A 15,842-nucleotide genomic window follows, 5' to 3' on the forward strand; every position below is an offset into this window, starting at 1 on the left:
GTTTTGGCAGATGGGCAGAGATGAGCCACAGAGGGGTGGCAGCTGCTACACCTCACTGAGCTGAAGTCAGAACAGCATGTCTACTCACGGCATTAATATAATGCTAAGTTAATAAGTTGAAGAAAGGGAGGCTCAAATAAACCTAAAATCTTTATTTTAATAACCTTTTAGGTATCATACAGCCAAATCCCCTCCAATGCATTTCTTCAGCATACAGAAATAAGGCAAAAAAATGCAATGTAATGAGCAGTCTTTCTGGGAAATGAAAGTATGCACTTAAAATAGAGCACTTTGTAGACTTGGTCTGTCCAAAATGGAAGGAGAGAAGAACTATATTTTTCAGCAGGTCTGGCCTGGGACTTAGCTGTGAGGAGCAGAGCATTCTGTCCCATGCCAAGAGATGTACTTAAGCGTGCATTGAGAGTTAAGGGTAAAAGCAGTCTGTTTGTGACGGTAAGTCTCATTGCGTGTTTACATGAGTGTATGCTTTTTGGCCCAAGAACACAGGTGAGCACCTGGAAGTATTACATCTCTGATACTGTGCAGCCCTAACAAATATTTCATTAGCAGGTATGTGGGATGGGGTGAATGCTTGTCACCTGTAAAATGCCGTATAACTGGTGTATAAGCTGATGTTTACAAAATAATCGATATCACAGATGAATACAAATGAGGGGAGTGGAGAGGTTGGATTCCATCTTTCTTCTTCACCCAAACGGGAGGCTTTGGCTGTGCAGCATCAGAACAAGATTCTGCCTTGGGTGTTGCTTCACATGGGAATAAGAACCAGCGCAAAGTAATGTACTCAAATAAGGAAGGTTTTTCCTCTGATCTGGCAGCAGATCAGCGTCAGGGAGCATGAACATTAGACAAGATGTTTGTCTTAGGCAAACAAGCTCTGTAGGGGCTTGTGTTTTGCTTTGTTAGTGCCGTGGATATATTAAGTACTGTTAATCAACCTTATTTCAAAAGCATGCCAAGTTGTATTGGTAGTGAGTGGCAGGGCAGCAAAAGAGACAGGGGGATGTGTTTCTTTCCATTGACTGTAGCAGACCTTGATTCCCTTAGATGCCAGGAGATTTTAGCTTAGCCCTTGGCTTCAAAAACCCTAGAATTGAGTAAGAAACTGTAGGTATGTGAGGAAGGGAGATGACTCCATTACATATTCATGTGGCTTGTATTTTGGTTTCTGTTTTTAAAGAATGTCTGCTGCTTCAAAATGTTGGTGTTTGGTCAGAGTTGTTCAGCGAAGAGGTAGATAGGTAGTAAAAGCCCATTGATGCTTTGCCTCTTTGCGGTACTGATTGCGCAGGGAGGTCATACATGTTCATTGCAGAAGTGGAAGTAATGAGATACAAATGGGGAGGGAAGGGAGAGCTAAATTTGCTTTTGCCTCTTCCCCCTTCTTCCAAGTCATAATGGGTTATGATGCGCCTCGATTTGTGTGTTGTTTTTTTTTGCTTTGGTCCTTAAAGAAAAAGCTCTTTGTCAGACTTGTGTTCATGCTTGAATTTCTCCATGGGAAAGGAAGAAGTATCACATAGTGGTAGCGATCATTTACAAAAATCTATCAAAATATATGTAAACTGTATGTATCACTTTTTTTTTTTAATAGATACAAGAATTCTCTTCTGGTTTCTGGACTGGTTCACAGCTGGCATGCTGGGATAAAACTGAAAGACCCTGGTCCTTATTTCCCAAACTCTCCATTTATCTGAGGGATGAAAACTCCAGTAGGTCATTTCGGATCTCTGTCCTACCACAGGTCTCAACCCTCTTTGTTTATTCAGTTATGCATTTCTTTTTACTATTATAAAGCACACGCTCTTAAAAAAATAGGAGCTATTTTTAGCGGTAATAGAGAACTGACTTATTGCATGCAAGGGAAATCTTTTTAAGTGAAATTTTAAAAATCAAATTTTAAATAGAGAAAATAACAAACTTGTCAAACCTAAAACTAAAAAAGAAAAACAGTTTCCCTCTGACTGCAGTCCATGTAGTTGGGAATGATTTTTTTCAAATTGTCAGGAAAAATAGGCAAGTTTTTGTTTTGTTTTCACAAGCTTTAGCCACATTAGATGTCAATACAGAATGTCGCTGCTCATTTTTATCTTCTCATTTTGGGAAGTGATCAACAAATTGATTTGTTTTTCATGGCATTCTGAGTTGAAGCACTTCTTCTGAATATGACAGTCTTGGCAATTAGCCTATGTGATCTCTTCACCAGTTTCTGTAACTTGGTTGGTTTATCTTTTATTAATACTCCATCCCAGCTTTTAGAATATAATGTGCCACTTTTATTCTTCCTCTCTGGCTTCCCCTCCCAGTATAGGTTGCAATACAGGCTAGTATCCTCTAACATTACTAATACAGTCTTTTACCTCAGAGGGTGGTCAGGAGCAAAGGGAAGAATGAACCTATTAACTACATTTTAACTTGAAATATAGTAGAGCCTTATGATAAGCTTTTTCTGCATTGATCATGTAGCTTGGCAATCTTTCATCTTCCCTGAGTAGACGAGGGGTAAAATGTGACTTGAATTTATGAATCTAGAGCCTTGAAGCTGTCACTGAATGCTCTCTGAATCAATTACATCCTGATAATTTTTAAAATAGTAAAATTATTCTCTAATTTGAGTTCATATCCCAAGTTCTTTCTCAGCTATCCTTCCCTTATGGAAAATAAAATAAAAAGTGGCTTTCATGAATTTGCTGTTGACCCTCACGTAGCAACTGACTGTGTTCAAATTTAAGCTTAGAATCCAAGAGCTTTACCTCTTACCTACCTGTAAGCTTTGACCAGTTTTAAGTCATGTACAGAAATCTGTTTGCCCCTGTTCGTTCTCTATGTCCAGTGGAGTTTGAGTGCTTGAATATAAAAATCAAAAGGTCTGAACTTCTAAGTAGTGTGGTGTTGCTTCTTACATTCTGGGGTTTTTTTGTTTGTTTGTTTTTTTAATAGCTTTATATTCAGCCCATCCTTGGAATAGGAGAAAATTTACAGTGCTACCGATTCGGCATCTCTTCCTCCACGAGTGCTCTAGTTATTGGTGCTACAGTCATGGAAGGCTTCTATGTAATATTTGACAGAGCCCAGAGGAGAGTGGGCTTTGCAGTGAGTCCATGTGCAGGTAAGAGAAGTATTGTTCAGGACTTGGTGAGTGAGGAAACACCGGCTCTATCAGAGAACCACCTTTGCCACTTATCTGATGGGGAAAAGCGTGGTTACTCATGAAGTGTGAAGGGTATGCTTTTGAGCAATCCCAAGCTATTCAGATTTCAAGGGGAGAAAAAAATGCTGTATTGCACGCAACAGTCTTCTGGCATGAAGTAAATCAGCCTCAGCTCTGGGTATCTTAGCTGCGTTCTTCCCTCTGAGAGATCTTCTTTCTGAGACATCTGTGCAGTTTCCCCAACAGTTACATGATTCGAGTCCCTGTTTTTAATGCAGCTTCATTTTTGTGTAGTTCCTGTTCTAATATGGATAAATGGATTCTTCAACTAACTTTTGCAATGCACAGTGGAGTACCTTACTGTTGCTTTTCTCTTAATGTAAATTGTGCCTTTTCAGCCTCTCAGAAATACTCAAAGAAAGAGCCAAGATGAAAATGGGACTCAAATTAAGACTTCTGGTGTTTGTGTTGGTTCTAAACAAATAGTTTTCTCAGTGTGAGTAGAAAGCCATTAATTTTTTAATTAGCTGCTGAGGAAATGTGAAAAAGCTCATAATTTTTGGCTGATTTCACAGTGCTGGTTAACTTCCTTGTTTTTTCATGATTTCTTTTATCTCACCAAGGGTAGATAAAAACAAAAGTTTTGGGATTTCCTCCCCTTGTTGCTGAGACATTGCTTTGGCACCACAAGAACATACAAGTGGGAGAGGAGGGAGAGGATGTGCACCCCTATGCAAGTCTCTGTCCCAAACAGAAGTGGTCTATGTCCTGAAAAACATTGTATCATCTGAGATTTGCATGAGAAAAGGACTATGACTGAAAATGTTTCTTTAATCCCCAGTAAGGATGTTAGAGAGCATAAGGGCAGCAAGTACTTGAGTGCTTAATGCAACCAGGTAATTGAGGGGAAAAAAGAGAGATACTAGCTAGCTGAGTTGTAGCTCCAGGGCATTTTAAAAGCGCCTTTTTTTTTTTTTAATCTCTCTATTGTTAATGGGTTCAAAATTGTCATCTTTGAGCATGCTATGAAAGAAAATCTGGATATTGATGTGGGTTGCCTAATGAAGACCTCTGTGAGGTACCATGCAGTGATGAAAGACACATTTTCAATGCATCTGGAAGGAGAGTGCAACTAGACAAATACGCAGACCAGGTTTCTTGCCTTTCATTCTTCCTTGTGCTTCCTGACTGCAATTTTAGCAAGCATAGAGCTGCCTCCTATCCCTGCCACACTGCAGCCATTAATGGAGAGGGGAGGGGGTACTTTGACAGAACATATTGACTGACACGTGGTCAGCAGGGGACGCGAGCCAGCTGGTGCTCATAAGAACTGCTTTGACAGCACATCTTTGTTGAGAAAAAGAATCAGGGAGCCATAATAACACCTTAGTGTTAATATTGCTACACAGAAGCATAGAGTTTGGCCACTTCATGTAGTTCTGCCGACCTCGTCTAGAGAGGAAGAACTGAACTTGCTGAATAGAAATGAAATCTGAATTTACATGAGCTTGGATACATGATGATACCCAGCTAGTGCTAGAAGGCATTTCCTTCTTGTTTCTTTGTCCATGTTGCGTGTATATATCTAACCTAACACCCTAGGAACTTAGCTTCTTGAGAAATCAGATGACACAAGCCACTGACTGAGACAAGATATACTGACTTGTCAGACTCCACTCACATGGGGCAGATGACATTTTGCTGGATGTGCCAGTTATTCTGAATTCACTTCTTCACAGCTTGTGGTTTCCATATTTAACACTACTTTCATCAGAAAACCACAACTGTGAGTGGTTAGCAGTCAGTGCAGTGTGAGGGATTAAGCTGCCTAACTGGCTTCCTGTGGAGGCCAGCCATGTCCTCCATAGCAGCTATATTAATGTAATTTATTTGGAGCTTTTTAGTCTGTTCGTGGGCATAAATTAAATTGAATTACTGGTGGCACAAATCTTCAGAAATAGAGAAATATAAAAGACCATTTGATGTGGCTTTGCAATGACCTATGCTTTCTTGTTTACAATAGAGTGTTAACACTAAATTTAAGCCTGCGTTTTTATAAGATGTTAAATGGGTATGTGCTGAATACAAAAATGAGGGGAACAGGACTAAAAGCCTTAACTTCATTGAACTCCCAAATTTCTATTGAGGCTTGGCTAGAGATGAGAACTGGCTTATCCCACAATACTCCTTGCACCAGTTTCATTCTTCAGGATGTACCAAGAGTGAGGATAGTTAGATAGATGGCTGCAGGAAACTATTCCACTGTAGCAGGAAAATAAATTTGCTTTTTCCTCAATATGTGAAACCCTTTAAGACTTATTCTGCCTGTTACTAATTTCAACTTGTTTCAACTTCCCTGTTGATAATTTCAGGGATCACCTACTGTTTACAGGATGACTAGGAAAGGTTTTGGATCAGATCCCTTCTTGAGACAAGATGTTCAGATCAACTAGTTAGTGTTAGTGAAGCAACCTAATGGTACTTTGGCATCGAGCAGAATTAGACCCCTAGTATTTTTGTAGGAAGTGAGAAGATCACAGGAGCAAGACTTGAGTATTTTTTAGGGAAGAAATGAACCAAGCACTGTAATCATAAATTTCTACACTAAACTGTGATGAGACTGAATGCATCCAGATTTGTGGGCACTAAACTCGGGAGAATGGATGGCATGATGAATAGCAGAGCTTCAGTCCAGAAGGCCCTTGGTAACTTGGAGGACTGGGCAGCAGAAACCTCAAGAGTTTCAGTGAACCAAAGTGCAAAGTTCGGCACCTCAAGCACAAAACCACCATGCATGGGTACAGTCTGGGAAGGGACCAGCTGAATAGCAGCCCTGCGGAAAAAGAATTGGGGATTACGGTGGGCCCTAAGCTGAATGCAAGCCAAGGGTGAGTGCAAGTGAAACTACGTAGCAAAGGGCAACATCTACCAGTTACATTCAGGAAGGTTCAAGCTAGACATGAGGAATTTCTTCTTCGCCAGGAGGGTGGTACAGCACTAAAACATGCTGCCCAAAGGGATCAAGGGGTCTCCCTCCTCAGGGTTTTACAAGACCTGGCTGGATAAAGCTGCAGCTGAACTGATCTATTGATGGGGACAGTCTTGCTCTGAGTTGGAGGCTGGACTAGGTGACTTCCAGGGGCCCCATCGAAGCAGCACTTTACAAGGTTATGATAAATTCAATCTAACTTGAGGTTTGCTTCCTTTCCAAACCACCCTGAGTTGAGAGTGAGTGTGTTTGAGTTCTACACAAATGTTATAAAATAGCATTTTTCCACAGGTGCCATTTTTGTTCTGTAATCATCAATAATGAAGAAAATCTCATTTATTCAGGGTCAAGAATTTATTGTAGGTAGCTACCACCAGATGTTCTAAAAAATATGCCAAAATAACCAAATTCAGCTAATGTATAGTACGCTAAGTGTGTGTGACTGTTAGTTTATGTTAAGGGCTTGCTTGAACAATTTAGGCAAATTTCCTCTCTTGATTTTTCTCTCCATTTCTCCAGGGCTGGAAGAGGGTGAGGGAAAACTTTTCTTTTTGGAGCAAAGACAGCAGAGGCTGTGCTGCTATCAAGCATTCTCAAAATGTAATTTAAAATATCAGCCACTATGGCAACAGTTTTGTATTGCCTTTTTTAATAGGAGTAATTATTGTACTCAAGCCAAATAATGAGTAATTAGGGACTATTTATTTTCAAAACTATCTCCAAGGTGGAAAATTGTGCTGCCCTTTCTTTTTTTCCCCCCACTTCTTCAAAATACTAAATTCCTAAGTAGTAATACTTATGCCTTGCGTTTCACATTAGTATTAAACGTGGTTTAGTTTGGTTTTGCTGCAGGACTTTGTAGAGACAGATGAAATGATGTGAGGGGGTGAGATGTCCAGAAGAAACAATTGCATGGTAGACAAAGTGCAATACTGGGACTCTGAACAAAATGGATTTCTGTCACAGACCTTCTAGGTAGTCTTTTACAAGTCTGTCCACTACTGTGCAGCTTCTTTACCATATCTACGTAACAGCAGTGTCTTGGCAAAGATATGCTCACGATATAGGGTGCACGGGCCAGTTTATTACCACCTGATGAGTTGAGAGAGTGTTTGGCATTCACCAGTGTTAGAGTGCTTGTGGGTGCAGCCTGGGTTTTCACCCAGTCCACTCTAACAGCATATTGCTGCTAAAGGAGTCTTCCCACACTTGCAGCTGGAGAATGAGTTGGTTCAGTTGAGTGATCCTACAGAAAATTCCTCATTTGGGCATTTTGTTTGTTATGACAGGTTGGTTTTCCATCAGATCAGCGAGTTGCCCTGACTCTCCTTGCAGCAATACCAGTCACTAGCACCAATACAAAAGTGGCAGTGAGGGACAGGAGTGAGGGCGAGCAGGACTGTCTCTTTCAGCAGCAGCCCACGATTAAGTTGAATTAAGTCTAATGAGACTTAAACCTTAAAATAATATGAGGTGTTGGGAGGCCAGGGGCTGAATACCAATTAAAATCTCTCCCAATAAACTGCAGATAAAGCAGCCCACTTTTCTGTATTTGTTTCTCCACAAAGAACCTTAAAAGCCACCTTCCTGCCTTTCAAAAACCCAGGCTCCCCTATTCCTTCCAAAGGGCATTTTATGCTAATCTCTTTAAACACGCTTTCAGGAGTCATGTCTAAGATACATATAAATAAGAGGTACTGTTTTCAGTAGGCAGGATCGCTTACAGTTTGGCAAGACTGTGTCTGTGTATAAAATGAACCAGAAATTAAGCAGGAAGGTTAAAACTGAGGCCTTTATAAGAAATACACAAATGTGTCTTGAAGCATCGGACTAGAGAAGTGAATTACAACTGTTTGAAAAGCTTGTTAAAATGCATAGACAGTACTAACTGCAGCCTCTTAGTTGCCCCAAGCAAGCTAAAAGGTATCCATCCTTCCCTGGCCGCACACCTGCAGATACGAAATGCTCTGAATATTTTGTTGCCCTAGGCAACTCACTTGCTCTGCCTTTACAATATGTGTAGCCCTGTCCACAACTCAGGGGAACTTTGCTGTGCTTGCTGTGGTTACTGTGACAACCATGGGCAGCATAACCCTTTTTAGCAAATACTGGTTTAACAAGTAGGGGTTTGTGATGGTAATGAAACAATTCACACAGTCTGTGATGTTACTGAGATGGATGGCTGTTCAAAAATGGAGCTGCCAAGGCACTCCTTCATGTTTCTTGCCTTAGCTTTGTCATCTCCATTTTTCAAGCTGCTTGGTTAGCTTCTCCCTCCCTGCCCAACAGCACTGCTCCTTCATGTCCCAGCTCCTCACTCCTGATGTTGACCTGCCTCTCCACCATTCCCCTTTTTTGTACAGCTGTCACCTAGCTCTCCTGCCTCACCTCCTCTTCATTCTGAATTTTTACCTCCACTCACAAGAGTATGTGTGCTGCTTTCCACCCTGCACCTTCTGTTTAGGATACAGTCCTTTAAGGTATCTATGAAGCTAATGATCCTGCATGCTGCTCCCTAAGACCCTGGAAGATAGCAAACACAGAAGATGTGAGAATCACCTGAGGTACTCTTCCAGTTGTTGCGAGTGCCAGAAACAAACAAAAACTGCCCAGGCCCTGACCTACTCCAGTGCAGGTTTTGTAGGATTTTAAGCTTTGTTAAATTGACATTTCTGAAAGGTTAGTCCAGAGAGAAAAGGTGATCCAGTGGCTTGGGCTTTAATTTGGGCTGTGGGAAACCTCATTTAAATGTCTGTTCTCTTGTTGACAGCCTGTGTAGATGTGGGAGTATCATGGTCTCCTTATGCTTCAGATTCCCATTTTATAAACATAGAATACTAGTATTTTTATTGCAATGAGAAATACAATAAAACATGAGTGTGGCGAGATGTAGGATGATGGAGGAAAAGGGATATATAGGTATTTAAGCTAGATCTTTTGTCGTTTGCTTTTAAATGGTGTCTATAGACTTAATGTTTTTCTTTTTGTAATTTCTCAGAAGTTGATGGCTCTCCAGTATCTGAGATTGAAGGCCCTTTCACAACAGCAGATGTTGCAAGCAACTGTGTTTCTAGCGTTTCTTTCCATGAACCAGTGTTGTGGATTGCCTCCTATGCTCTCATGAGCCTGTGTGGAGTTATCCTGCTTGTACTGATCATCCTGCTGCTTATTCCACCACGGTGTCAGCATCGCTACACTGACAATGACGTGGTCAATGACGAATCCTCCTTAGTGCGTCATCGATGGAAATGAGAAACTTGATTGTGAAACCTGGGACTTAAACAGAACGAAGAACAAAGTACTTTGCCACGGGCAAGAAGCCAATGCCTCAGTCCTTTCTACGTTCATTACAAATTGCTGTTGAAATCCCACCAAATACCCTGCATCATAACTTTTTAAGCTTTATTTTCTAACACTGATTCTGAACCAAAGCACTGTTAACCACCTCTTAAGTGCTACGTTACTGGATTTGCTACTGCAGTTCAATGAGCCTTTATGCTCTCAAGAGTACCTTCTTTAAAAAAAAAAAAAAAAAGGAAAAAAAAAAAAGAGAAAAAAACACACCGTGATGTTCTTCCACTGTCTGAACAAAATTGTCCCTCCCTCTTTCACAAAAAAAAGGAAGCTGTCAGTATTTTCTAACTAATCGAGCTCTGACTGTAGAAAAAGAGAAAAAACCTTAATAATCTTTCTTATTAATTGCATTAAACGAATACTGCTTTCTGTTTACACCAATTCATTTTGAAACTGTGCTTATGGTGCGGGGGAGGGAGAAAGGTCAGACTTCAGCAGCAGAGAAAAGCAAGTGAGGTCAAGAAGAAATGTTAGTTTGTGGGTTTTTTCCCCTCAAGATCACTGCTGCCACTTGAGAGGTTCACCCTTCCTGAGTGTCATTACAAAATAGTTCAAGGAGGTGAAAACTGGGAAACAAACTTGTTCAGCCTTAGTGTAAAACAAGACTACCTCTCTTAATTTACAAGGATGCTACCACTGGTAAGCATGTGGCTTAGAACTGGTCTTGAAGCACAAGTCGCTCCATACAACCAAATGCAACTCCTTGGCTTCAAAGTAGTGGATTTTATAAAAATTAATACTTCATGACTTTCCACTTTGGCGCACAAAAAAAGCCTTTCCATTTTCCCTGTAATGTGGGGTTTTGTGGGGTTTGTTGGGTTTTTTTTGAGTTGAGGATGACTGATATTTAGAAAAGGATGGTCTGCATATGTATGGACAGATGATAAAGCTAAGCTCCATGTGTTCTGCCATCTCTACTGGTGTTCCTAGTGAGCGTGTAACAAAAAGGAAACAAAAAAAATGAGAAAGACAACCCTTTTTTTGGTTGAGCTCAGCAACCTAGAAGTTCAAGGGAAAAGTATCTGTCTTTATGGACAGACTGTGAAACGAAAGTCTTAATGCTGGCTTGGTTTTCAACCTGAACAGCAGTTGGAGGTGTTTAGTTTAGCTTCACCGGTGTGTCAATCAAATGAAAAGTGTGTGCGGCTGAAAACAAACATGTGGTAAGACTGAAAACAATAGTGGAAGAGAGCAGGGATGAACGTATTTGACCAGACCTCTGTTGTGCAAGCGTAGAACTTAATGCTGAGGTCAGAACATGGTATTTTCTTTGAAGATAGGACAATTTTTCTTGTATCTAGTCAGTGAGCGTTGCAGGATCTCCATTGCTTTTCTATAACACTGGCGTAGTGGATTTGAAAGATAAACAATGCAAGGTTGAGGAGTCCGGTGATAACTATTAGTTATCTGAGGGTTTTTGGGTTTTGTTGTTTTGTTGTTTTTTTTTTTTTTTAATGGAAAATAAATTCCTTTGCATTTCGAATAGCACAGCAGTTTGCATATCTGTGTGGGAAACAAGGAGGAAAAAAAAAGGAAGCATAGCTCTGAATCTCCCAATCCCTTGCTTAGAAAATTTTCTGCCTATAATCCCTTCATATAGCCATCTGATTCACACTGCCTCTGCATCCAACTCTGCATGGAATAAGCAAAGATTTCTTCAGGAATGGTGCTTTTACAGAGGTGCACGTGATATGTGTGAAAACAAAGCTTTTTTTTTTTTTTTAAAAACTAACTGGAAGTGCCTGTGGTTTTCCTTCCTTTTTAATTCTTGCACTTTCAGACTGCTTGGCTGAATAGAGTGAAATAATTGGTGTTCTGATCCAATGTCTGAAAATTATTTCTCTTGGAATTAGGAGTTGGAAATAGGAGGAAATTTTGAGTTTGCTTCCTTCTTCCTCTGCCTCAGTTTTTAAGGGGAGAAAAAAGATTAATTATAAGGAATGTAAGAAACTATAGAGCTTAGGTGCTTTCTCCTTATTCTATTTTCCATACGTCTCTCTCAATGTCTTATAATTTTTAGTACATGTTATAACAAGAAGAAGTTCCCTTGAGTTTTTCTTAAAGCAATAGACTTTGCTCTGGAAAGAAAGAGAGTGATGTTTCCAATTCTGTGATTCTGTTCCATACTGTCCTCCTGGGTTTGGTTTGACACATAACAAATAATTTCAAAGTTGTGTTCCTTCTTGTACAGTATAGTAATATAAGTAATGCTTCCGTCACCTGTTTCAAACAGAAACACAGTGTGAATGTTTGGGTTGATACAGTGGTAAACAACGAGTCCTTTTTTCAGTTCAGAAAGTAATAACCCTTATATGCTCTTCAAATGTTTCTTAGCTGCTTCCCTCTCCCCAGCCCCTCCTATCTCCTTACCACAAAGAGTTTTAGGAAGGAATTTATTGGGAAAGGTTCCTAGTATGCTTTCTAATGACAAGCAAGATTTCTTCTGAGTTGCTTAACAAAGTCTTTTTAGTGCGCTAGATTTCATATAAAAGCCATTCAGTTTTACCCTTTCACTTTGAATGTCATTGGTCAAGACATTTTAATAGAAACACTTGAATTATATGAGCAATAATCAAGTAGCACAAGTGAAATAGTAATATATTCCTGAGTTTTCATGGCATCCCTTGCCACTATAATTTGGCTTATGGTAAAAATGCTGTTAGCGACATCTGCTAGCAGCACAAACTTCATCTCAGCTTGTAAATTGATACTTACACTGGCAGATATTCAGGTGAGTATTGCTTAGTTGCTCTGGCAACAAGAAGAGCAATAGAAGCCCTTGAGGGTTCATTTTTAGCCTACAGCACATTAAGAAAAATAATGCTCTTGAGCATTTTTCTATGAAAGATGAAATACAATGATAGACTACAGTGTTACCAAGTATGTCTTACTAGTGATCTCTTCCCCTGATATATTTTCTTTTACAGGAGAGTGCTGTGAGGTATTATATACTCATGTTAAGTAACTTCAGAGAAAAGATCAAACCATACCTTAAAAAAAAAGGGGGGGGGGGGGGCAAAAAACAGAGCTTTGAGTAAAGGTGGTGCTGGAAAATATTATCTATTTATTATGGAAGACAGGGTGCTCCACATCACACCACTCCAAACCATTCCTTGTACACGTATCAATATTTCTTGCAGAACCAATGTTTTCCTAATGTGAATGCATTATTATGTACCGTGAAAATGTCAGAAAGCTGTGTTTCATTGGATGCAGCCCTTTAGATAATTGATGCTATCAGTTCAATCATTAGGGATTTGAAGATGTGTGATTTGAGTTCAAGTAGTTAAACCTGAGTTCAGGCACGGGAATATGTTAGTTCTATCCCACTGCCTTCACAATTTTTAGAAATATTATCATGGGTTTTTTGGCTCAATTTAAATGCTGAAGAAAGTAGATGAAGAATTTTAATAAGCCTTTTTTTCAGGTTCTGTAAAAGAAGTTAGGTAGAGAGGATTGTTCTGTTTTTAAGGTGAAAGAGTTTGTATTTAGGATTTGTATGTTGGATCAACCTAAATGCAATATATCAAGGCAGTGTACCGTGCCACTTCTCAGCTTTGATGCTGTGCAGGGTAACTACTACTGGGTTTGGTATCTCTTGTTAACATATCAGTTGCTTAAAAACAGTTAACTCTATCAGCTAGTCAACCTATGGGTATTCTACCCAGTTACTTGCTGTGTATTGGCTGGCTATGTCTCACTGAAGGATGAGCCATTTGTATGCTAACCTTTTCCTTTTAAACATGAGAAGGCTTATGAGAGTTGCTTAACACAGCATGTTTTCAGAGAGAGAGCGGTCCTTAAATTTTCTGATAATCCAGAATGATGTGCTGCTGAAAGCTTCTTTGATTTCTGTGGAGGTTTCCAGCAACTAGGTTGGTTGGTTGTCATATCCTGATCTCAGACACGAGCCTCATATATATATAAGTACTAATATGAGCTGCATAATGAAGGGGGCTGGTACAATGACCTATGGAGGTGAAAGTAAAGGAAATCATGGAAAGAAAAATAAGTAAGCTACCCTTCACTTCATTAAAAATTATAAAAGCATAATGGATTGATCCTTTTAAGAAAGGTCTGTACAATTTACCAAGACATTAGTTCCTGTCAAACTTGACTTGGTGATTGATAAATTGTTCATTTCTGGCTGCTGAAGCTCTTGCTGCTGTTCAGAGAGGTGAAGACAGATGGGTAATGGGATACGAGCAATCTTCTGAGCCAGTTAGATTTTCTGACTTCTGGGGCCTAATTAGACGTTAGGCCAGGCTTGTGAGTAATCCAGAGTCCTGGTAATGGCTCCTTGGGAACATTATCTGAAATATAATTGTTAGCTTCAGCCGAACCCCTGGATGAGATGGATCTGTACTGCAAAAGCAACTACTACGACTTGCACTAACTGGCAGAGGGGCTACGGTGAGCTAAAGCTGGCTGGCGTTGTGAAATGCGGAGATGCTTAAATAATTAAGTCTTCTACGAGACTTCCGGATCAAGGCTGAGGCACCTTGATAGAGCGGAATGGGAGAGCGACTGCAGTTGCTGACAAGCTGCTCTAAGTGTAATGTCAGTCAGTCACCTGGCTTCTTTGGTAAGGGTTCACTTGTCTGAACGTTTTGAAAGCCAGTGTACTCTAAGGTGCCTATTGCTGCTGCTAGGAATTATCGACTCACAGGTGAATAAGGGGCACAGTCATCTTCAAGTAGAATCATTGGCCAGTTATTGAATAACTTGACTCTGTGTAAGTGCTGCCCAGTAATAACTAAAACATGTCTGTATTATCAACAGTTTTCAGCACAAATCGAAAACATAGCTCCAGACTAGCTACTATGAAGAAAATGAATTCTATCCCAGCCAAAACCAGCACACCCCCTCGCTCCCCTCCCTCCAAAAAAAGTTCCTAAAATCTGAAGACTTCTATATCCAAAATTCAGCCCTCTAACAAAAGATATGTTTTTCTTGGTGACCATTCACAGGCCTGTTTTAAAGTAGTTTGTAAGGCTTTAGAAATTAACTCTATGTTGAAAATACTTGCATTAGCATTAGGAGGAGAATTAGAGCCAAAACTTAATCTATGTCAGTGGTCCCTGAATTTGTATGCAAAGAACTCCTTTTGGCATTTGACTACATTTCCTAGCCCTCTTTCACTTCCCACTTGGAAATACTTAACTGCTTGGTCTTCCTCAGCGGTCCTGTACATTTTCCTTTTTCTCTGACCATAAGAAATAGAGGGGTGGAGGACAGGACCACAAGGAGCTGTGAGAGTTAGTGCCATTCCTTAAGCAGATGACGGCCCCTTCCTTGAAGGCCTTGCTGTTTTTTGTCCTACCAGCAACTGTAGTGGACCCTTACTGTCTGTTGGCTCCTCTTGCTGACTGAGACACTTCTGCTTTTTCTGGTTGAGCAACTCAGCCTGCTCTGCTTTTACAGCGATATGTACTTAGGCAAAATACTTGAATGAACTACATTGTTTGTAGCCATCCTCTCATCACATCCTGCTTTGAAGAGGGAAGTTTTCACAGAGCCATGTCAAACCTGCAAAGGGTATGTTTATTCCTGTGTTGTTAGAGGGGAATTATATAGTTGAATGTTTAAATGGCTGTATTTGCAACATAGCAGTCCTTTGGAAAATTCTGGGGGAAAAAAAATGGACTTAAGCAAGTCATGTTGAAGTGGTACTGAAAAGACAACTGATAATTTCTTGATAGCACCAAGGCATGGGTTACTGCAATATGTCCTGGAAAAAATTGCTTTGCTAGCCAATACTCTGTGTGTGCATAAACTATACAAGGTTGAGTGTTTAAATAAGATTTATCTGAAACAGGCAGTTCACATTTTTTATTGCAAATTTTATATGGAGATGCAGAAATCTTTTAAGACTTTAACACTACACCAACTGTTACTTGATAGTTCTTTAGGAAGCATGGAAAGGATTTCACCTTTAAGGAAATTATTCCATCTTGTAGAGGCATTTGTTCACCTGATTTATTTTTAATAGATGAGATGTAACATTGACTGAAAGGCAAATGGGATCAAAACTTTGAAAAAAAGGGTACAGTCTTTTTAACTCAGTCTTCAGGTGATGCTAGGATGTCTATCCCACTTACTGTCAAGCCTCATTACTGAATTTTCCAAAAGTTGATATTTTGTACTTTCAGATCTTGCCATTTTCAGATAAACACTATGTAAAAATCAGATTTTCTGCTGCTTAAAATAAATGATTAATTCTTTCAACCTATTCAGTGTGTCTTTTTAAATCCTGTTAAGATGAACTTCCAAGCCAATAAATTATATCCATCCAAATTCTTCCTAGCACTTTGGGACTTTCAATTC

The 15,842-nt window shown here is 39.8% G+C and overlaps 1 protein-coding gene across 1 annotated transcript in view; it reads left to right on the plus strand.

The window, feature by feature from the left end:
- BACE2 (beta-secretase 2) overlaps positions 1–15,747 on the plus strand; it is a 54,902-nt gene extending 39,155 nt beyond the window's left edge. The window contains exons 7-9 of the mRNA XM_087757821.1: positions 1,616–1,765; positions 2,962–3,130; positions 9,160–15,747. Of these exons, the coding sequence (XP_087613947.1) occupies positions 1,616–1,765; positions 2,962–3,130; positions 9,160–9,413 (573 nt within the window). The 3' untranslated portion in view covers positions 9,414–15,747. The remainder of the gene's footprint in view (positions 1–1,615; positions 1,766–2,961; positions 3,131–9,159) is intronic.
- Positions 15,748–15,842: the final 95 nt, after the last annotated feature.

The sequence above is a fragment of the Nipponia nippon genome, unplaced genomic scaffold (assembly GCF_047370975.1).
Source record: "Nipponia nippon isolate SJK-2023a ecotype South Korea unplaced genomic scaffold, ASM4737097v1 scaffold_2, whole genome shotgun sequence".
Taxonomy (NCBI): Eukaryota; Metazoa; Chordata; class Aves; order Pelecaniformes; family Threskiornithidae; genus Nipponia; species Nipponia nippon.